The sequence below is a fragment of the Acomys minous genome, assembly GCF_964271855.1.
Source record: "Acomys minous genome assembly, chromosome: 4".
NCBI classification, from domain to species: domain Eukaryota; kingdom Metazoa; phylum Chordata; class Mammalia; order Rodentia; family Muridae; genus Acomys; species Acomys minous.
Window position 1 is genome coordinate 62536706 of NC_140486.1, and position 23027 is coordinate 62559732.

At 37.9% G+C, this 23027-nt stretch overlaps 1 protein-coding gene across 4 annotated transcripts in view; it reads left to right on the forward strand.

Moving 5' to 3' along the window:
• CCDC178 (coiled-coil domain containing 178) overlaps window positions 1–23027 on the forward strand; it is a 321895-nt gene that overhangs the window by 150265 nt on the left and 148603 nt on the right. The window contains exon 21 of one of the 4 annotated variants that reach the window (XM_084780438.1): window positions 9733–9768. The exons of the other annotated variants lie outside the window; for them this stretch is intronic. Coding sequence (XP_084636564.1) covers window positions 9733–9753 — 21 coding nt within the window. The 3' untranslated portion in view covers window positions 9754–9768. Of the gene's footprint in view, window positions 1–9732; window positions 9769–23027 lie in introns of those variants that run through there. 4 annotated transcript variants of the gene reach the window in all.

Genomic DNA, 23027 nt, shown 5'->3' on the forward strand with positions numbered 1-23027 from the left:
AATACACATCAAAATAAAAGGAGATACCCATGAATGCATATTCAAGTGGTTATTTCAACTCAAAAATGTAATCCAATTCCATTTACATTTGAAAACATTGTGAGAAAGGAGAAATGTGGCAATGAATATGAAAGTTTAATTTGAAGTAAATTGTACACCCAGATTAGATATTTGAAATTGAACATCCCCTTTGAGCTATACAGAATGAATATTAATATTTAACATTGTTTCATATAATTATTAAGGCTGCAATTATTCCTTAACCACTATTATATAAATAAAACACACAGAAACCTGTTAGTGTTTTGATAAACCTTAATATACTGGGGCTGGGCAAATATTAACACCCTACGATATCTTGCTTACTTCCAAGACAAAAACCTCCATAAACACTTGCTCATGTTTTCCATTTAAGCTGTTTCTCTCCATCATGTCCATCCTCAGAGTAAGCTCCTCCTGGTCTGTGCCTCTAGTTCACTCTAACCCATGGTAACCTGCTCCTCTCTTCCTCCTTCGTCTCTCCCTCTCCTGGTCACTTTGCCACCTCACCCATGAACCTTGGCTTCTTTTACCTCTCTTCTCCCCAGTCCAGGCTGTAGGAAACTTTACTTAGCTGGTCAGGGATAATTTGGGAGGCAAAGTTTATACAATGTCATTTCGGATACATGAAGGCGAGGATGCTCAAGTGGACATGTTATTCCTTGGATGGATTATCTGTGTGTCACAAGTGTTATCATCAGAGAGAAGCATTGAAATTGGACAACAGTGGGACGGAGCAACAGGACAATGGAAAGTAAAGTATGATGCAATGGGGGCCACTAGCCAGGGAAATGGAAGAACTAATTCTGCTTACTTCTTGATTTTAGCTTCATAGGATTCATTACTCATTTCTGACCTTTGAAACAGCAGGAGAATAAATCCTTGTTCTTTAAGCCACTTAGTTTGTATTACTTGTCCCAGCCTTATAAGCAAACTAATAGAGTAGTGGTCAACAACACAGCAGCAGGCAGCGATATTTTATTTACTTTCCTCCCAGTAATTTTTTTTAAAGAAAGGAATAGAAGACATGATCTTCTACAACAGAAGTGCCAACATCTGGCAAATCATTTATTGTTACCACCAGTTTCTACACTCTTGCCCTTCATTACACAGACCACAGAGTGCTTGCAGCCCACAAATGTATGACTGTGACCCATCAAAAGTTAATCTTATGGACTCCACCATCTCATGACTCAGGGCCTATTGCTTATTCATAAAAGCAAAGTTCTTACAGAAGGTAAGGTACTTCCTTCATGCATGATAATTATTACTAATTATCATATGACAATAAGCTGTCTTTGTCCCATTTCAAAAGAGCAAACCTGTCAGGTTGTCAGCCTGTAAGCTGACTGCATTTCAAAGATGTACTTGGAGTAACTAAACTGCCTTTCAAATTGGTGGGCAGTCTTGGGATTTAACAAACTTCAGGCATTATTTTAGAACTTTTCTTCTATTTTCTTGTCCTCAGACAATAACTCAGGGAAAATTTTAGTCAGTCATGTAAGCAGGGCTAATCACTAACTATTGAAATCTTAATTGATCTAAGTATTTCTTCCTTAAATTAATATGCTTGTTTTCTCTAAAAAATATTAATCCATTTTAAATTCCCAAATTAAAACCCATTTTATGTTGCTATTTTAGAACATCTGACATGTAGGTAACCATTGGTTTGATGTTTTTGTGGAAATACAGCTCCAAATATCAAGATCAGATTTAACGGTCAGTCTTGTAGTAGAGTGGATGGAAGGCAGACATTTGCAAAGAGAAGTTGGACCTCTTAGCATTCTTTAAAGATTACCTCAGATCTTTGCCATTTAGACTACATCGTGGAAATGCGGCTATCCACTTTGTGAAAGGCAGACAAATAATACTACAGAAGTGTTAAGAATTGTGATCAGAAAGCAATCCAAGCAACTGTTGCACCACAGGAAACAGATCTGCTTGTCTGACACACTTGTTGGGGAAAAGCAACAAGTAAAAAAGCAACTCTGACATTATTAGAAAGCAAACACATTTACCAAAGCTTTCCCCAAACCATTTGTTAGTTGAAGAACAAAACCCTCACATAACTGAACATCTCTTATCAATTATACCTATTTCTTATAAAGCAATAAGAGCTTGTGAATTACTTCAAGAGACAGCAATTTCTGTTGGCAAGATGAATGGAAAGTGTTCCATTTGGGAGAAGAGAGCAGAAAGCAGTTCCTGCTCTAACAATAAAGAAGTGACAGACAGTGCAGAAGTAATCAATCTGAAAGGTATATAGTATTGAAATGTGAGATGCCTAAAAAGCCAGAAGGTAGATTTTTGAGATCCATCCCAGAAGCTTCTAAAATTCAGAGCAATCCCTCAAGGATGGGAGTACGTGAGAAGGTCGGGAGGATGCTGAAAGTAGCCACTATCTATGTATGTTAAAGAGCAGTCATCATTGTTACATAGATTGCTTTTATAACAAAGACAGTCTCACACCATCCAAAAATATTGAAAGAGAATAAAGCCATATTTGTCCAACAAAAACCAGAGTTGCAGAAAGCAAAGAACTGATACATTCCTGGCTTGGGGAAGAATATCTGGTTCTATTAGTACTTCAGTGAAAATATTCCCCAATGTGTGTGACTAGGAAGTCAAATATATTTCTTCATCTCACTTGTGAGAACAATCACAGAAATTAAACATGTGTGAGTGGAAACATGTTTGCTTTTCTCGGGGGCAATATCCCCACATAAGTCAGACTGCATAAAGGAAAGAGAAGCTTGAGAGAACCAACAAGTGGCCCCTCTTCTTTTGTCAAAGACTTCTCTTGAAATACGATGACCATTTATCTAAACAAAATCTCCCCATCCATAATAGAAATATTCCCTGATAAAATGCATTTTAAATGCCTCATTGTATGTACAACTGGGCATGGGTCATCACCTTCTCCAATCATTTATCCACCATGAAATCCACCCAGTATGCAGGAATGTTATGCTTCTGGGTCGACTAGTCTCTGCTCTTGGCTTTAATGCAAATACTATCCATCCGCTGGCTGCTTTGAGTGCGTCTCTACACTCAGCCCATAATGTGCATCATTCTCTCACTGGCTCTTGTCAAAGGAGCCGACTAGTATTTCCTCTTCGTGTTTGACAGAACTCACTCATGGTAGCTAACTTCTCAGAGAGTCAGGTTAAGAAAGCTGGGTATTTTTAGCTCCTCCTTTTTTCTACTCATTTCTTTTCCATTTGAAATTAGACAACCAGAAAGTAACACACTTGACAGTCCCCTGATCACTTTGTTTCCGATCTCATTGATTTCTGCTGTTATATCCTTCATGCTGCAGATTGTGTGTTAAATGTCTTTGTTTTTATTGCTTCTTAAGGGAAAACTCAGTTCACTGATTTAAAATCCCGTTTTGTACATAAACATAAAAAAAAAAAAACCAGCTCTCAAGTATTATCTGTCTAAGTACGGGTTTAGGTGTAGCAAAACATTTTTTTTGATATTCATAATTGCTTTCTTTCTAATGCAAATTTTCAGTGTAATTTCTTCTTCAATCCATTGGATATTTAGAAATGTGTTCACAAGTATTTATGTGCATTTTATGTATCATAGTGTCATTACTTAAGAATAAGTCTTTGAAATAGAACATAAATTGCGCAGATTCATCAGCTTTATAACGGCTTGGCTTGTGCTGTAATATACTGAGTAGGTGGACGTTTCTTGTGTGCTTGAGAAGGTTCCTTATTATGTAGACATTAGATAACAGTTCATAAATCCCAGTTACATTAAGATGGCTGCCCACAACATCTATAATTTGGGGACAGGATTTTTGGGCTTTTTGTTTGTTTGTGTGTTTTTGTTTTGTCTAGTTACTTCTCAGTTACTGAAGGAAAGGAAGCTACTCAGTTCACCCACTTTGGTGGCAGATTTGTCCGTCTATTTCTCCCCTTCCTTCATGTAGTTTGAAGCTCTGCAGTGTAACTTGAGAATATGTTAGAGATGCATATATATTTAGGAATGTGGTATCTTCCTAATCATCGCTGCTTTAATCTTTGTGAAATGAATCTATTTGATGTCAGTACAGCTGTACTGATTTCCCTCTTTGTGCTCACACGTGGTGTGTATCCTTTAATCCTTCTCATTTGTTTTACTCAGATTTTTGTTTTCATTTGTCTGTTCCTGTGGTTTTGTGGCATTCCAGAGCCTCTTGCTAATTGGGACCTCATCAAGTTAGCTTCAGACTTACCCCATTAGTTTGTCTTTCTATATCTTTATGTTTATGTTTTTTTCTCAGGTAGGCAATATGCAATTATTTTTATTAGGAAAGTCTTTTATTGGGCTATTTGCATTATGTAAGTAATTTCTGTTTTTTTATATTACAGTCTACAAACGTTCCTACTTTCACTCATTATTTCTATCTCTTTTATATTTGTTTGAGTACAGTATAATTATAGCAGTTTTAGTATTCTTCATTGACATTTCATTCTTCTAACCCTAATTCACGGTGCAGCTATTTGTATTGAATTTAATCTTACAAAATACTATGACAGGAAAAGAGAAGAGAATGATAGCATATGAGCTCTTAAATATTTTAACCTAGAAGTTAAATACTTCTGTTCTCATCATGTTAGCCAGTGGGAAACAGCACCTACTAGGGGGTTAGGAGATGACCACATTGGGATCTTGAATGAGCAGCTGTTGTCACTGTAGTAGTTGACCCTTCTGGTTGTCAAATGTACTGTTGTTCCCTTATTGTGACACATTCCAAGATAAATAGAAAGTTTACATCATCATTAGTTCAATTTGGGGTTCCAAGGTTTGACTATAAGGTTCTTAAGTGTTTTCCCCTTATAACCCCTATCTTGCTGAGAATATTTATCTAATCCCAGCTAAATAGATGCATAACATAGACATAAAATCAAGCACCCACTGATAACACATCATAAAGAAATTTATTTCAATACAATTCTTTTATCATTTATTAAGGATATTGACTACTAATGAGATAAAGAATTAAATCTTAGCTAAATTGGTTAGTGAAGGATCCATAACATCTTCACAGAGAATTCATTGATAATTTGATTTAATAATAATAAATTATAAATCACCTATTGAGCAGAAGTACCAATTCATCAATGTGCATGTTACAAAATATCAGAAACATGCTTGTTTAGGGCCATCTGAGAAACTGATTAAAAATTCTGTTCTACACATCAAAGATATCATTCATCATGACCAAGTAGGCTTTATTCCAGGCATGCAGGGGTGGTTTAATATATGGAAAGCCATCAATGTAATCCACCATATAAACAAACTGAAAATAAAAAACCACATGATCATCTCTTTAGATGCAGAGAAAGCATTTGATAAAATCCAACACCCATTCATGTTTAAAGTTTTAGAAAGATCGGAGATACAAGGCACTTTCCTCAACATAATAAAGGCTATATACAGCAAGCCAATAGCCAAAATCAAAGTAAATGGTGATATACTCAAGGAAATTCCTCTAAAATCGGAAACAAGGCAAGGCTGCCCACTCTCTCCATATCTCTTCAATATAGTACTCGAAGTTCTAGCCAGAGCAATAAGACAACAAAAGGAGATCAAGGGTATCCAAATGGGAAAGGAGGAAGTCAAATTATCCCTACTTGCAGATGATATTATAGTGTACATAAGTGACCCTCAAAATTCCACCGGAGAACTCCTACAGCTGATAAACACCTTCAGCAAATTGGCTGGATACAAAATTAACTCAAAAAAGTCTGTAGCCTTCCTATACACAAATGACAAGCTTGCAGAGGAAGAAATTAGGAAAACCACACCCTTCACATTAGCCACAAGCAATATAAAATATTTAGGAGTTACTCTAACTAAGCAAGTGAAGGACTTGTTTGAAAAAAAATTAAAAACTCTGAAGAAAGAGATTGAAGATGACATGAGAAGATGGAATGATCTTCCGTGCTCATGGATCGGGAGAATTAACATAGTAAAAATGGCCATCCTACCAAAAGCAATCTACAGATTCAATGCAATCCCTATCAAAATACCTACACATTTTTTTAAAGACATTGAAAGTTCAATTCTGAACTTCATATGGAAAAACAAAAACCACAGAATAGCGAAAACAATCTTGTACAATAAAAGGTGTTCCGGAGGAATCTCCATACCTGATCTCAAACTGTACTATAAGGCAATAGTAATTAAGACAGCATGGTACTGGCACAGCAACAGTCTGGTTGATCAGTGAAATCGAATCGAAGACCCAGATATGAACCCACACACATATGGTCACTTGATTTTCGACAAAGAAGCCAAATCCATTCAATGGAAAAAGGATAGCATCTTCAACAAATGGTGCTGGTCTAACTGGAAGTCTATGTGTAAAAAAAAAATGCAACTGGACTCATATTTGTCACCTTGCACAAAACTCAAATCCAAGTGGATTAAAGACCTCAATATAAAACCAGAGACACTAAGTCACTTAGAAGAAAAAGTGGGGAAGAGCCTGGAACATGTTGGCACAGGAGACAACTTCCTGAACAGAACACCAATGGCCCAGGCCTTAATGTCAACAATTAATAAATGGGACCTCATGAGGCTGAGAAGCTTCTGTAAGGCAGGAGACACTATCAAGAGAACAAAGTGACAGCCTACAGACTGGGAAAAAATCTTCACCAACCCTACATCTGACAAAGGTCTAATATCCAAAATATATAAACAACTCAAGAAACTAAACACCACCAAACAAAATAACCCAATTGAGAAATGGGGCTTGGAACTAAACAGAGAATTCTCAATGGAGGAATATCAAATGGCTGATAAACACTTAAAGAAATACTCAACCTCCTTAGTCATCAGGGAAATGCAAATCAAAACAACTCTGAGATTCCATCTTACACCCATCAGAATGGCTAAGATCAAAAATTCAAGCGACACCACATGCTGGCGAGAATGTGGGGAGAGAGGAACACTCCTTCATTGCTGGTGGGAATGCAAACTAGTACAGCCACTTTGGAAATCTATCTGGTGCTATCTCAGAAAAATGGGAATAGGGCTTCCTCAAGACCCAGCTATTCCACTCCTTGGAATATACCCAGAGGATGCTCCAGCACACAACAAGAAAATTTGCTCAATCATGTTCATAGCAGCCTTATTCATAATAGCCAGATCAGGGAAACGGCCTAAGTGTCCCTCAATAGAAGAATGGATAAAGAAACTGTGGTACATTTACACTATGGAATACTACTCAGCTATTAAAAACAAGGAATTCCCGAAATTTGTGGACAAATGGATTGAGCTAGAAATGATCATAATGATTGAGTTAAGCCAGAAGCAGAAAGACTCAAATGGTATATACTCACTTATATCTGCATACTAGCCCAAGGGGCATGTCCCATGAAAGCCTTCACTTACCAGGAAACTGGGAAAGAGGGGAGGACATCCCATTGAGACTCTGGATGAGAGAAGCATGGGAGAATAGCAAAGTAGAAGGATCCAGAGGGTCCAAGAAACCTACAAGTAGAACATTATTATAGGCAGATTTGGGCCCAGGGGTCCTGCTCAAACTAAGGCACCAGCCAAGGACAATATAGGCGGTAAACTTTAAACCCCTACCCAGATCTAGCCAATGTTCAGAACATTCTCCACAGTTGAGTGGAGAGTGGGATATGACTTTCTCACATACTCAGGTGCCTCACCTTTGACCATGTCCCCTGGAGGGGGAGACCTGGTGGCACTCAGAGGAAGGACAGCAGGTTGCCAAGAAGAGACTTGATACCCTATGAGCATATACAATGGGAGGTAATCCCCCTCAGTCACAGTCATAGGGGAGGGGAGTAAGGGGAAAATGGGAGGGAGGGAAGAAGGGGAGGATACAAGGAATGGGATAACCATTGAGATGTAACAAGAATAAATTAATTTAAAAAATTAATAAAAAATTCTGTTCTAATTCCAATCCAAATTTTATTTAATAATTTTAAATAAAATGACAGAAATTCAAAGGGCAATTTGTAAAAATCGAACATGGCAAGATTATACAGCTTGAATGTAGTGTAATTTTATATTTAGATGCTGAGGAACGATAAGAAAACATTTAAAATCTATTTCCATAATCAGACTATTTTTTTCTGTAAGAGCAGAAATCTTCTATATTCAGTGAAGACACTGAATCTTGTGCATTCAACACTTTTGAGTCCATTCCCACACGTTTCAGAAAGGATTGTTGGAACAGTCAGGTGTGATGACATGTACAAGGCTGCATGTGTGCGTTGTGTGTGCAAAGCAAGGCTGCAGGGAAGCTACGCGACACAACAGGCGCACTACCACCAGTGAGATCACATGCGTAGGGCTTGTTTGAGTTTGAATAGCTATTGGTCACTGCATGCCCCAACCCTTTCACTCTTGCTCACTAATGATCCTCACATTTAGCTACATGCCTTCGTACAAAGTGATAACTGACACTTGGCTGTGCCATAGAGAGTCAATTCTGTACATAGACTCACACAATGGAATGAGAACACAGATCCCCCTGTCCTCTCGCCAGCTTCATGACAATTTTCAATTGTAAAACGATACAGAATAAAAGCACAAAATTCCAGGAAGGGAAATTGGGGAGATGGGGGGGGGTGCTGGCACATGTCTAGCAGCCTTTGGTTATCAACAGTTCTGGGTGGTGACATTTTGCCAGACCTGGAAGTGGGTCCTAAATATGACCCGATGGGCTCCTAGGAAAAATATCTTGGTCACTGTTGTTGTCAATGGTTGTTGCTTGGCCATATTCGAGGGGAGTCTGTGGAGCATGCTTATCAGGGAGGTATAGCTTTCTTAATTAAGGTTTTCCTGTGGGAAGTTGGACTCGCAGCACTAATAACAATCAAATACTCACCAGCACTGCTTGCAAAGGGTTGTTTAGAACCGCAAAAGACTGACTGCTCTGCTCACACCCATAGTTAATTCTAAGCTACTCTGAAGTCTCCCTTCCTCTGTTGTCCTATCTGGCACTCCTATGTGCTTAAGAAGCCACTGTCTTATAGCTGTCACACTCTAGGAAGTCCACCTTCTTGGACTCAATTTCCCCCCCCAAGGAAATCCTGTTAGATAATGCCTGTAAAACATAAGAATTGACTGCTCTTTAAATATGACCTTTGCCCTCCAGGCTCAATTTTAACAGTCATTCTTCCCACAAGGGCCTTTTCAATTCTGTATCTTGCTTTTAGCAGGTATGTCGTTTCACAGCTTTCTCCAAATTTCTGCCTTCAGATTGAGATATTCCTCACCTTTCTTATAAAGCTTAGCCTAACTAAGTCAGAGGAAACAGGAGTAAGTTGTGTGGTTTAGAGCCCATTCACTGTGCTCACGGTTAGCATTGCAAGTTCTCCTGGGAACGCTAGACCAGGGAGGTACGAGCACCATGTGATGTGGCTGCTGGTATATTATAACTGTTATGGCTGACGTCCAGATGGTTTCAGTCTCCACTAAGCTACTCTTCAAACACCTTGGCTTCGTTTCTGTTTGTGTTTATCAGCGCTCTTTCTATCAGTAGCATCATATTTATATACATTTCTATCATAATCAGGAATGACTCAGTGTGTTTCAGTAACAGTTCCCAAACAAGGTGGCTTAAGATTTTCAGTATGTATCTACTTAACACAAGTTTAGGGGGAACTGTGGGGTTTTGTTTGTTTGTTTTTTTGTTGTTGTTGTGTTTTTTTTAAGGCTGAGTCTGAAGCAATGTAACCAAGGGCACCTGATCCCTTCCTTCACCTGCCTCCACCATTTCCGCCGAAGGCTTCCTGGTCTCCGTGGAGAGTCATGAACATTCTCTTAAATGTCTTGAGCTCAAAGGGATTCATGCTTCCTTCATGATCACTTTGTCAGAACAGGTCTTATGTAAAAAGACTTTTCCAATTGCAACGAGGATAAACACCATGAGGCAGGCAGGATATATGGATATTTGGTCAGTAGTATCCCCACACATCCTGTCATGCACCTGAAAAGTACGCAGCATTCTGAGTCAAAACTGTGCACTGTGATGGGCTTGGTGAGATGTAAATCATTCTGTGAACAGTTCGCAGGTAAAAAAAAAGTACAAAGCAAGGGTGTGTGCAGCAAAAGGACTTTATTAATAGAACAGAAGCTGGGAAATTAGTTGAGACATCGTGTAAACACGAGTGTTCGCTATCTGAGTGCAGAAAACAGCGAAATTTAAAACTCTTTTCTAAGCATGCTTTTAAAAAAGAAAGCTCTGAGGAAAAAAATGAGTAACACTAACACAGAAGAAACAGAAGGTTTATGAGTGGAATCACGAGAAATACTTTTTGATTGGTAGAAAGAACCAGATGGCAGGGACTGCAACAGACTAATTAGGACTCATTCTTAAAACAATTGGCCCAAACCTTTTAAAACTTTCAAACCGAGAAGAATTTGATGTCTGGAAATTGTGCTCAAGATGATCAGATGTAACAAAGTCAATTTTGGCCATCACAACACAGAGAGTCCTTGAGCACTGGAGTGACGATGACGACAGCACAGTCATCCCGCGAGAAGGCAGCGGAGGACAGCCGCGGGTGGGATACACACTAGGTCTAGAAGGCTCAGTAGTTTCTGTGATTCCAGATTTAACCTTTGCTGGTTATACAGCAGCCTTACTTATTAAAAAAAAAAACAGAAGTAAGAAATGGTAATTCAGGCTTTTATCGTTATCCATAAAATACTACATGCCAATTGCTTGTTTCTTATTTCTTATGTTCACTATAAATTCACAGCCTTTGAAAGAAATTCCATAGGACCTGATAAGGAAACAGTGACTTTGGTTAAGAAGCAGGAAACAATTCACAATACTACTACTATTCTGGGAATAGCATTCTTTATTTTTTATCCTTAAGTCTTTTCATTACAATATTTAGGCGTTACCTGGACTCTACATTTTTCAATTATTCAGAAATATAAAATTTTCAATTGTATTACATTTGGACTAACTGTTTCTTCTTCTTCTTCTTCTTCTTATTATTATTATTATTATTATTATTATTATTATTATTATTATTATTGTTAATTATTTGAGTATCTTGGCATGTTGTGCAAAGTGATGGGTTTCATAAAGGCAATGCATTTCAAACATGCCACACTCTTAAACTATATGGACTTACACTGTTTCTATGGTTATTTTGCCCAGCGATTTTTGACATCAGTAACTTGGCAGCAGAGGAGAACAGGGGGCTTGAGGGGCTGAGATAAGAGACAGAGCGGAGCACAGAGGCTGAGGACGTTGGCTGTGGCCCTTTTGTCCTGCTCCCGTGGACATGACAACAGTGGGCTTGGCATTAGATGGTCTCCCATTTACCTCACCAAACTGCACCTATTACCTTCTTAAAATTAAAACCCCCGCTTTGCTTTGCAACTTATACATCTTTTACTATTAACGTGTGACCTGTTAGAATGCCAAGGGCTTTCAATATTAAAATCCACGCTATTTAAGGATAAATCTTAGAAAGAGCAGGCATGTAAAATAGGACAAATTTAAGGAAAGCAAAATAAAATCACAAATGACATCCAGTGGAGAATCCTTGAAAGGGAATTGTCTTTAATTAGTTCACAGTTGGAGACTGTTCACACTGCTTATTTTAGTTAAGTCTTTCATTTGAGGAGAAACAAGCTATTTAACTTTCAGGACGCTCGCGGGTAGCTGCGGAATAGCTTCAATCGCCTGTCTTTTTGAATAGGACTCTGCTCAATATTGTGTAACTCTGGTCAAGAAAAATTTTTTGTAAAATATGCCAGTCTGTTGGGATCTGTTGCACCATAGCAACAACAAGGATTAAAACAAAGTATTTAGAAGATTAAGAACACAGTAGAAATAAGTCGTTGGTACTTATTTTAAGCCAATGGTCTCAGGAGTGTGTTTATTGGCCTTTAACACAAAATGTTGGCTGTGATTATTTGTCTTGTCCAGTTGAGGGGCTGTGGAGTCACCTAGAAGATACAAATACATGTTTGTGAGGGTATTTCCAGGCATGTTTGATTGAGGATGGAAGTTCATCCTGACCATGGCTCATACAACCTTGCTTATCTCAAAAAGAATGAACACAAATAAAGAGAAGAAGCCAGATGACCATCTCTCTCTCTCTCTCTCTCTCTCTCTCTCTCTCTCTCTCTCTCTCTCTCTCTCTCTCCCTCTCTCCTTCTCTCCCTCCCTCCCTCCCCCTTTCCTTCGCCTCCTTCCTGATGGGTACATAACATATCCTTATTTTGTCATTACCATTCCTCATCCATCATAAAGAATCATAGCCCTAAAAGTCAGCCACAACAAGCCCTTCCTTCCCTAGATTGTTTTTTATCACCTATTTTGTCACAGAAAACAAGAAAATGGCTAATATATGATTACCGTTGAGGGAGAAGAATTCCTTGTGTAAAACCTATGTTGGATTTTTTTTTTCATACAAAGAACATCTGAAACGAGAAAATTCTAATTACTTTCCATCAATTTTCATCAATAACTATGAACATAATGACACTTTCTCAGTGTCCCAAAAGACCACCACTTTGCTAAAATGTGCCTTTGGTAGCACCACAGTCATCTCTTTTGTAGTTGACATGAGTTCTTTCCACCTTAGGCATCCCTGTATAATAGCGCAATGAAGCACTATTGGGGGCGCTTCTTGAGAGTGAAAAGGTTTCCCCAGAGTTGGCCAGGGTGTGCTTAGGGATCTACATTGGGATCTGTATATTTTTCGCAACTGTTATTTACTTAAAATTCACTACAAAAAATATGGAATTGCAACAAAAACACTCACGGGCCGAGATGCAAGCATCTCACTCCTCCATCCCACAGTGTGGCATGGGCACTGAGGATGCGCCATCATGCAGCCATTGGTGTTCACTGAGGTTCTTTTTCTAGAACTTGTGGTGGTGATTATGTGTCCAAGGTGAGCCTTGGTCTGCACTCACAGTTGCTGGTAAAAAATACTACTACAGCTTGTATCTGCAGTGTCTTCAGAACCCATATCTTGAAGGCTTAGCCTCCATCTTACTGCTATAGGGAAAAAGTGTAAACTTCAATAGTGAAGGCTCCTGAAAGATCTGTTTCACTGAGACCATGTCATCCAAGGAGACCTGAGGCCCTCATCACCACCATCCACCTTTTATAGCGGGGCCATAAGGCAAGCCTTTGGCTTTGCCATGTACTCGCTACCATTTTGTTCTGCTTCAGCATCACAGGCCCCAAACCAATGCAGGGGGAAGCTTATCTTGGAGTGAAAACTCCAATATATAAACTAAAAAAAACTTTTCCATTAATAAATTGATTGCGTCATTTATCTGTTGCAGTAGCAGAGTTGACTAACAGATATTTCCAAATTCCTGGCCTCAAACTCTGTGTCTGTCCCAGTTTTCAAAATTAAGCTAAAAATATATTTTATAGACTATTTCACCAGGTTAACTCCACTCAATGCTGTCTTTCTGTTTTGCTTCTTTGCTAAGAAGCCAATGTCTCTTTTTTGTTTCTTCCCACTTGCTTGCCCTCTTCTGGTCTCCATAATTTATTCTTTTCTTTGTGCCAAGTTTTCTGTACCCTCTGGACAAGCACAAGGACACCTTAACAGGAGCAATGGTTTTTGTTAGGCTTTAAGCAGCAAACCCTTTCATTCAGAGTGTGGGGGTTTGCTCTTTTGTTACTCATCTCTCACAATCCTATGCAACTACAAAACTAAGGAGACCAAAAGTCTTCTGTGTAAGTTTTCTATTTTCACTATTTGAGTGCGTCTAATTATTTTCAGAATCTTACCATAAGTGATCAAATGTCTAGTGTTTTCATAGAAATGCTGCATCTTACTCTAGAAGTCCAACATTGAGTCTCAACATGCCTGTTTGAACCTCTCTGTCACCCTCTTCATTCTGCTCTCAAATTCTTTCCTCATTAGCCATAACTTATTTCCTCCCCTGCCATTTTCCCAGCCTCTACAATCAAGCTCTAATAACCAATCCCTTGGCTGGACTCTGAGCTCCATATTTCTACTGTTGACCACTACTTTTGTCAATATCTTATTCTGTTTCACCCCCTTTTATTCTTCTATATTATCATTTTATTCATGATACTGGCTATTTAGTTTCTTGCAATATCATTGTACCACATACAATGACTGCACAGGGGTCTAGCTTTGTTTGGCACTATGCACATTTCAGGATGAATACAACTTTGTATGAAGAATGTAACAGTTCACTGTAGACCTCTACTTAACAGGAATATGATTACCTAAGACATTGCCAGGAATTTCTAAGCATCCTCTGTGGGTGACAGTCATATCAGTTCAGGTAGGAGACAGTGTTTACATCTACTCAGTTTTTGTATCTGTTTCAATCCTGCCCAGCACTGAGTGACCCAATCTTGAATGACTGAACTGAAATCTGTGGGTGAGTGGCTGCTAGCATTGGCACGGCTGCTTAATACTACTGGTACTCACATCCCTGAGTATTTCCTGGCCTTTGAATTGCAATAGCCATGTGGCCAGTACAGATGCAAGCGTCACATCCTCTTTTAAAGAGCAGTAAGAGGCTTGGGCACAAAGAGGAAATAGCATGCTTCTGGAACTCATATTTACATCTTATTAGAATAGTGTGTCTTCATCTGTGTTAGTTCAAAAGAATCTGGGTCTACAGTCTGCCCTAGAGAGAGAGAACTTTGGAAGTGGAAATTGATGAACCAATTTTCAGTGTCTGTAGTGTTATAGCTTCTCATCTTCCATCTCTGCATTTAAAGTCAGAATCTTGCTAAATGTCATATGTTTCTTAAATATTTATTTATTAAGAACTTAGCATGTAAATATTTATTTGTAACCCAAAACATCTAATGTGATTAATCTGTAGAGTAAATTGTTACTTTAAGCACACCTTGTAAGTTATCCTTTTGAGTTTTAGGATTTTCTTAGACTTAAAATTGTTTACCAATTTTAATTTTTTTCTTTTTCATTTATTTCTTTTTTAAACCATTTTTTAATTAATTTGTTCATATTACATCTTGATTGTTATTCCTTCCCCTGTTTCCTCTCATTCTTCCCTCCCTCCCACTTCCCCCCTTCTCCCCTCCCCTGTGTCTGTGATTGAGGGAGACCTCTTCCCCCTATATATGCTCTAAGATTATCGAGTCTCTTCTTGGTAACTTGCAATTTTAAATTTTATTTGACCAATATACCTTACTCTTCTATTGATATCTGATTGAAAATTGTATAGTATATAATATTAATAACATTCTAAAATGTGAAATATAGTTGGCAACAATGTACAAAGTAAATTAATACATATTTTCCATTTAGAAATATAACATACATGATCTAAATGAGTTTGTAAATTCTAAGTGTAAGAGGTTGAGTGGAGAGTGGGGTATGACTTTCACACATACTCTGGTGCCTTATATTTGACCATGTCCCCTGGAGGGGGAGACCTGGTGGCACTCAGAGGAAGAATAGCAGGTCACCAAGAAGAGACTTGATACCCTATAAGCATATACAGGGGGAGGTAATCCCCCTCAGGAAAAGTCATAGGGGAGGGGAATAAGGGGAGGAGGGAGGGAAGAATGGGAGGATACAAGGGATGGGATAACCATTGAGATGTACCAAGAATAAATTAATAAATAAAAAGAGATCTAGTCAAAAAATAGTGACTACAGATACTCCTAAAGCATGAGTTAATCATATATACACATGTAGAAGATCAAAAGATAATGACTATAGAAGGAAAAATAATGTTAACACATGATTTTGAATAAATAAATCATTTGTTGTATAAAAATATTTCATCCTATAGAAATATCTTTGAAAAGTGTACATAAAGCATTCTAACTTTGACTAGTGCCATTAGTATATTTGGCCATTGAAATGATAGGGATAAATTGAAAAGACTAACCTGAATGCATGTGTACCTAAAATGTTGACCTTTTTCTTTCAATATGGCAGCTTAATACTTAAGAGTTCACAAAACATGCACGTGCGTGTTTAAACAGATGTGCATATCCATGTAAATACATACGGATGCCCAGACACATGGATGAGACATATTGAGTAAATTACTTTTAAGTTTTTTTTACTTTGCACAGCTAATATAGAATGGATATGCCTGTCAAAGATTTCAAGTGATTTTCCTTTTATTAAAATCAAACTAAGTTCTGGAGATGCAGCTCAGTTGGTAGAGTGGCTTCCCTAGTGTGTGTGAGGCTCTGAATTCAGTGCTCAGCACCACACAAGCAAGGCACATCTGGAATCCTAGCAGTAAAGATCTTAATCATCTTTGACTACATGGCAAGTTAGCTGGGGATACATGAGAAATCATCTCAATCAATCAAAAATGAAATAAATACCGTGATTTTTATTAAATTATTTTATTTTTGTACATAAACATTTATGTTACTACACATATATACAATAGATTACCTATGGCAAGAAGAACCATGAAAAAAAATCAGGAATTATATAAATGTTACATTCTTAGCGTTTTGGCTATTTGTATTGACAGCCTTGAAGAAGACATCTTTCCTATCTTGGTGCATCTAAATTTCTGAATGTAAATCAACCTCCATCACATCTTGTAATTATCAACTTAGAACACCTATCTAGACCTAAAAACATCTTAACCCCTAAACAAAAAAGCTTCATTGTAAAACTAAGCTACCTGGTCTTCAACTCCCTCAGAAACTTGAGAAAGAGTAAACTTAATTATCTGAGTACACCAGGAGTGCAGGTTAGTAGCTTTCCAAATGAAAAGATGACCAAGACAGATTTCTACCTGAATAGTCACCCAAAACTCTCTATAAAATTGAAGCATCTTCTTCAGCCTGCTGGCCCAATATATGTGACAGATATATTTGTGAGGTAGGAACTATTGAGGATTTGCTTACCTTGTCTTGGCAGAGTTTGGCTGTCGACTCTGCCTGCACCCAAGCTTGCCCTTTCTTTTAGGCAGAATTCTCTCTGTGTTGTAAATGAGGACCTTTTGCCCAGTGGCCAGTTTGCCACATTTGAAGCCATCTCCATAAGGAGGTTCTTTGACGCTCATCATCTTCTTTGAAGTAGGCTGGGTATTGCCAGGAGTTAACCTGTCTCATTGCTAATGAATCTTTAAAGTAATAAAATCAATTTAAATGTTATATTCTGCATGTCTCTGGGGTTTGTGAAGACCTTGTCTTTTTATATTCATATCTATCTGTTGTACCTAAGATGTATATTCTTGTGATAAAAGTAGACTAGCAGTTGACATGACCATGATTTAATCTGCTAACATTTAATTTGTATAACCTATTTCTCTTAAACAGCTTGATAGCACTTTCAAACCATTGGGAGCAAACTTTGTATTATAGTTTAGTTATATGGGTACAATTACTTATATTAGAGTGGAAATATATGCATATGTACATATATACATATATACATATATATAATGTATGAGAAGAATAATCTTACATTTTAATTCTATACCACTGTATCTAGAACTTATTTTGTATCTATATACAAAATTCTATATCAGTGAATTAAAAATATCTTGTGAGTGATAACTGAGGCATTAAATTGAGGAGTAGATTCACTAATCTACTTTTTGTTCTATCTTCCCTGTACAATTCTGTATTCCCCTCTCTTTTCAGTCACTTTCTCCAAACAGGATGTCAATGTCCAGTATGCTGCAAGGAATTCATCCTGTCAGGTCTGATCCAGTGTCAGTATCTGGTTCTTTTGTTCTGAAAGCATGTAATCTCTCGCAAGCATTAAACTGTCCTAACATTATAAGTGTATAAAAGATGTGCGTGATTTATGAAACAATTAAGGCTGGATTTCTGCTCTTTGTATGAGCAGGAAAAGAAGACATCTGTAAATCTACATTCATGCCATATGAAGGGTGGCATTTAATAGTAATTCATAGGGGTTCTGTAGTCAACAAGAAGCATTGTCTGTGCCTAGACATTCACGTTTCAGCCAGTCTCAGAGCTAGTCCCATATGGTGAGATTAGCAATACAAGTTACCTGCTTGTTCTGCACTTTAAATTCTTCACATCCTGACTGTAGCCCCCTCCCTCCTTCGTTCCCTCTCCCTCCCTCCCTTAGTACTCAGACAGGGGAGCCCTCTTCCACTAATATCTGCCCTCAGCCTATCAAGTCTCATCTGTACTAGCTGTAACCTGTATTTCTGTAGCCTGGCATGGCTCTCTGGCCAGGGAGAAGAGATCTAGAGTTCAGTGGCCAAAGTGCATGCCTGAAGTAGTCTCTACTCTTCATATGTGGGATCCACAAAGAGACTGTGCTACTACATCCAAGCAGTGGGGTTAGGTCCACATCATATATGGCCATTGGTAGATGTTTCTGACTCTGTTTTGTAGTGCAGTTTTCCTGTATTATGTGACTAACGTCCGATTATAAATGAGTATGTACCATATATGTCTTTCTGGGTCTGGGTTACCTCACTCAAGATGATCTTTCCCAATTCCATCCATTTCCCTGCAAATTTCAAAATTTCCTTGTTTTTAATAGCTAAATAGTATTCAATTGTGTAGATATACCACAGTTTTCTTATCCATTCTTTGGTTGAGGGACATCTAGGTTGTTTCCAGATTCTGGCTATTACAAATAAGCTGTTAAGAACATTGTTGAGCAAATGTCTTTGTTGTATGGTGGAGCATCATTTGGGTATATTCCCAAGAGTGGTATGTCTGGGTCTTGAGGTAGAGTTATTCCTAATTTCCTGTAAAAGGACCAGATTAATTCCAAAGTTTGCAGTCCCACCAGCAATGGAAGAGTGTTCCCCTTTCTCCGCATCCTGGCCAGCATGTGTTGTCACATGAGTTTTTGACTAGCCATTTGAACAAGTGCAAGATGGTATATCAGAGTTGTTTTGAGTTGCATTTCCCTGATAATGAGGGATGTTGCGCATTTCTTTAAGTGTTTCTCAGCCATTCAATATTCCTCTATACAGAATTTTCTTTTTTGTTCTGTACCCCATTATTTAATTATATTATTTGGTTTGGTGGTGTTTAATTTCTTCAGTTCTTTATATATTTTGGACATTAGCCTTTTGTCAAATGTTGGGTTGGTGAAGATCTTTTCTCAGTCTTTAGGCTGTCGTGCTATTGACAGTGTCCTTCACCTTACAGAAGCTTTTCAGTTTCATAAGGTTCCATTTATTGATGGTTGATCTTAGGGTCTGAACTGTTGGTGTTCTGTTCAGGAACTTGTCCCTGTGCCGATGAGCTCAAGACCCTTCCCCACTTTTTCTTCTAACAGGTTAATGTGTCTTGTTTTATGTCGAGATCATTAATCCATTTAGACTTCAGTTTTGTGCAGGGAGATAGATATGGATCTATTTCCATTTTTCTACATGTAGCCATGCAGTTAGACCAGCACCATTTGTTGAAGATGCTATCATTTTTCCATTGTATGGATTTGGCTTCTTTGTCAAAAAGCAAGTGTCCATAGATGTGTGGGTTTGGTTCTTGGTCTTTGATTTAATTCCATTGACCAACCAGCCTATTTCTATGCTCGTACCATGCTGTTTCATTACTGTTGCTCAATAGCATAGCTTCAGATCCGGGATGGGGGTTCCTTCAGAGGATCTTTTATTGTACAGGATCATTTTACCCATTCTGGGTTTTCTGTTTTTCCATATGAGGTTGAGAATTGTTATTTCAGGGTCAATAAAGAATTGTGTGGGCATTTTGATGGGAATTGCATTGAATCTATAGATTGCTTTTGTTAAGATGGCCATTTTTACTATGTTGATTCTCCTGATCCATGAGCATGGAAGATCTTTCCATCTTCTGAAATCTTCAAATTCTTTCTTCAGAGATTTGATGTTTTTTTCATACATATTTTTTACATTCTTGGTTAGAGTTACACCAAGATACTTTATATTATTTGTGGCTATTGTGAGGGGTGTTGTTTCCTTAACTTCTTTCTCAGCCTCTTTATCACTTATATACAGGAGGGACACTGATTTTTTTTGCACTGATTTTGTATCCAGCCATTTTGCTGAAGGTGTTTATGAGCTATAGGAGTTCACTTATGTAAATTATCCTATAATCTGCAAATAATGGATAGTATAACTTGTTTTCTGATTGGGGTCACTTATGTAAGTTATCATATAATCTGCAACTAGTGACAGTTTAACTAATTTTCTGATTTGTATCCCCTTGATCTCTTTTAGTTGTCTTATTGCTCTAGTTGGACTTCAAATACTATATTGAAGAGATATAGAGAGAGTGGACAGCCTTGTCTTGTCCCTGATTTTAGTGGAATTGATTTAAGTTTCTCTCATTTAGCTTGATGTTTGCTATAGGCTTGCTGTATGTTGCCTTTATTATGCTTAGGTGTGTGCCTTGTATCCCTGCTCTCCCCAGGACTTTTAACATGAATGGGTGTTGGATTTTGTAAAATGCTTTTTCAGCATCTAAAGAGATGATCATGTGGGTTTTTTCTTTCAGTTTGTTGATATGATGAATTACATTGATGAATTTCCATATATTGAACCACCCCTGCATGCCTGGGATGAAGCCTACTTGGTCATGGTGAATGATAGTTTTGATGTGTTTTTTATTTCAGTTTGTAAGTATTTAATTGAGTATTTTTGCATCAATGTTCATAAGAGAAATTGGTCTTAAATTCCCTTTCTTTGTTGAGTCTTTCTGTGCTTTAGGTGTCAAGGTGACTGTGGCCACATAGAATGAGTTTTGTAATGTTCCTTCTGTTTCTATTTTACAGAATGGTGTTAGCTCTTCTCTGAAGGTTTGGTAGAATTATGCGCTGAATCCATCTGGTCCTGGGCATTTTTTTTTGTTGTTATTTTTGGGAGATTTTTGATGACTGCCTTTATTTCCTCAGGTGTGATAGGACTATTCAATTTGTTTACCTGATCTTGATTCAATTTTGGTAGTTGGTAGCTATCAAGAAAATTGTCCGTTTCATTTAGGTTTTTAAATTTTGTGGCATATAGGCTTTTAAAGAAAGACCTGAAGGTTCTTTATATTTCCTCAGTGTCTGTTGTTATGTCTTCCTTTTCATTCTGATTTTGTTGATTTGAATACTCTCCCTCTGCTTTCTAGTTAGTTTGGCTAAAGGTTTGTCAATCTTGTTGATTTTCTCAAAGAACCAGCTCTTGGTTTCATTGATTCTTTGAATTGTTTTCTTTGTTTCCAATATATTGACTTCAGCCACGAGTTTCATGATTTCCAGCCATCTACTTCTCTTAGGTGTGTCTGCTTCCTTTTGTTCTGGAACTTTCAGGTGTGCTGTTAAGTTGCTAGTATGGGATTTCTCCAGTTTCTTTATAAAGGCACTTAGTGCTATGAGCTTTGTGTCATAACTTGTTATTGTTTTCTTCTTTACTTTCAATGCTTTAAAAGATGTATCCCAAATTGCCTTTGAATTTGTGACCCTCTTGCCTTTTTTTCCCTCAGCATTTCTGACAAGTTTATGTCCTCCCCAAACAGCAACCTTGAATAAGTTGTATGTACAACGTTGTTATCATGCTAAATCAGGGTAGGAATTATCATTTCTATATTGTATAAGTGCAACTTTAAATAGCTTCCTATGGGACTGCCAAGATAGCTGATACGGTAAAGGCACTTGCTGCCAAGACTGAGAAGCTGAGTTGAATCCCTGTGACCCGTGTGGTGGAAGTAATGAACAGCCACAACAGATTTTCCCTCTGAGTTCCAAAGTGATCTGGAAAGCATATGCCCTACATAGACACACACACACACACACACACACACACACACACACACACACACACACACACAAACACACACACTGAGGGACAGAAGTGACAGAGAGGGAGGGAGGGAGGAAGAGAGAGAGAGAGAGGGAGAGGGAGAGAGAGAGGGAGAGGGAGAGAGAGAAAGAGAGAGAGAGAGAGAGAGAGAGAGAGAGAGAGAGAGAGAGAGAGAGAATTATACAATTTAATATCTTCAGAATCCTTGATTTGTACCCTCCAAAATGGCTACAGAAATTGAGATCTAATTATCTCCCTGTCCACTTCCAATTACACTATTGTATACACAGCTAGCTGTTCACCTATAGCCTCATCTGGGTACTGAAAAAAAATAGAGAGCCTATGTTCTGGACTTGGCTTCCACTAATTGCCCAAGAGATTGTGACTTCCAAGTCTTCACCTTCTATTTGGCCAGTAGCTAAATCTACTGTGGCAACATTCCTAATTTAGCTTACGTAGAAACAGAGATGCAGAAACTAAATCCACCTGATTTGCTATGGAAATTGCTTGTCTAAAGTAGAAACCACACACCCATTGAGAAGGAGCTCTAGTAAATTAGTTGATGCTTGGAAATAATTGCTTTTCCACATGGGCTTATAATGGATTTATGAAGTATAAATAGAACAAAAACCAAAGTTCTTAGATAAAAGATGGAAAGGTTTTAAGTTTTGTATACTAGAAAAAAATCAGCCAAAAAAAAAATCTGCAGCTCCCACACTGAGGTTTCCTTCAACGTTTGTAATCAGTAGTAGGAATTTATATGGATGTGAATACAAAAGGGGTAAAATAAGGTTCACTGTGGTCCTTAAGATCAACTCATTTAGGGTGAGACTTAACTAAATTACTTATTTTGAAAATTCTCTTCATTTTCCTTTATAGATTGTATTTTATGAGAACAGTAGAACTATCCAAACTCAAGATCATTATAAGAAATTGTCTCTCATGGTAGCAAGGCTGTATGCTAGAGGCTCACAATGCACTGCCAAATGAGATTCATGAGCTATGAAATCTATCTCACTGGGAGAGCACCATTTTGCTTTCTTTCCTATGTGTGTGTGAGAGAGTGAAGTAGGGCTAGCTCATCCTCCAGCTTGATTGTCACTCTTTCTTGCTGTTTCTGTCTCTTCTTAATTCTGTTCTTACTCATTTTAGCCTCTAAACATGTTCCAAGGCACACTGTCTTCTGAATTAAGTCTCTTAAGTTCCACCTACCTAAGATTTAAAGTATTGGTTACTGTGTGTCCATGGTTTTACTCCTTCTTCGGGGAGAG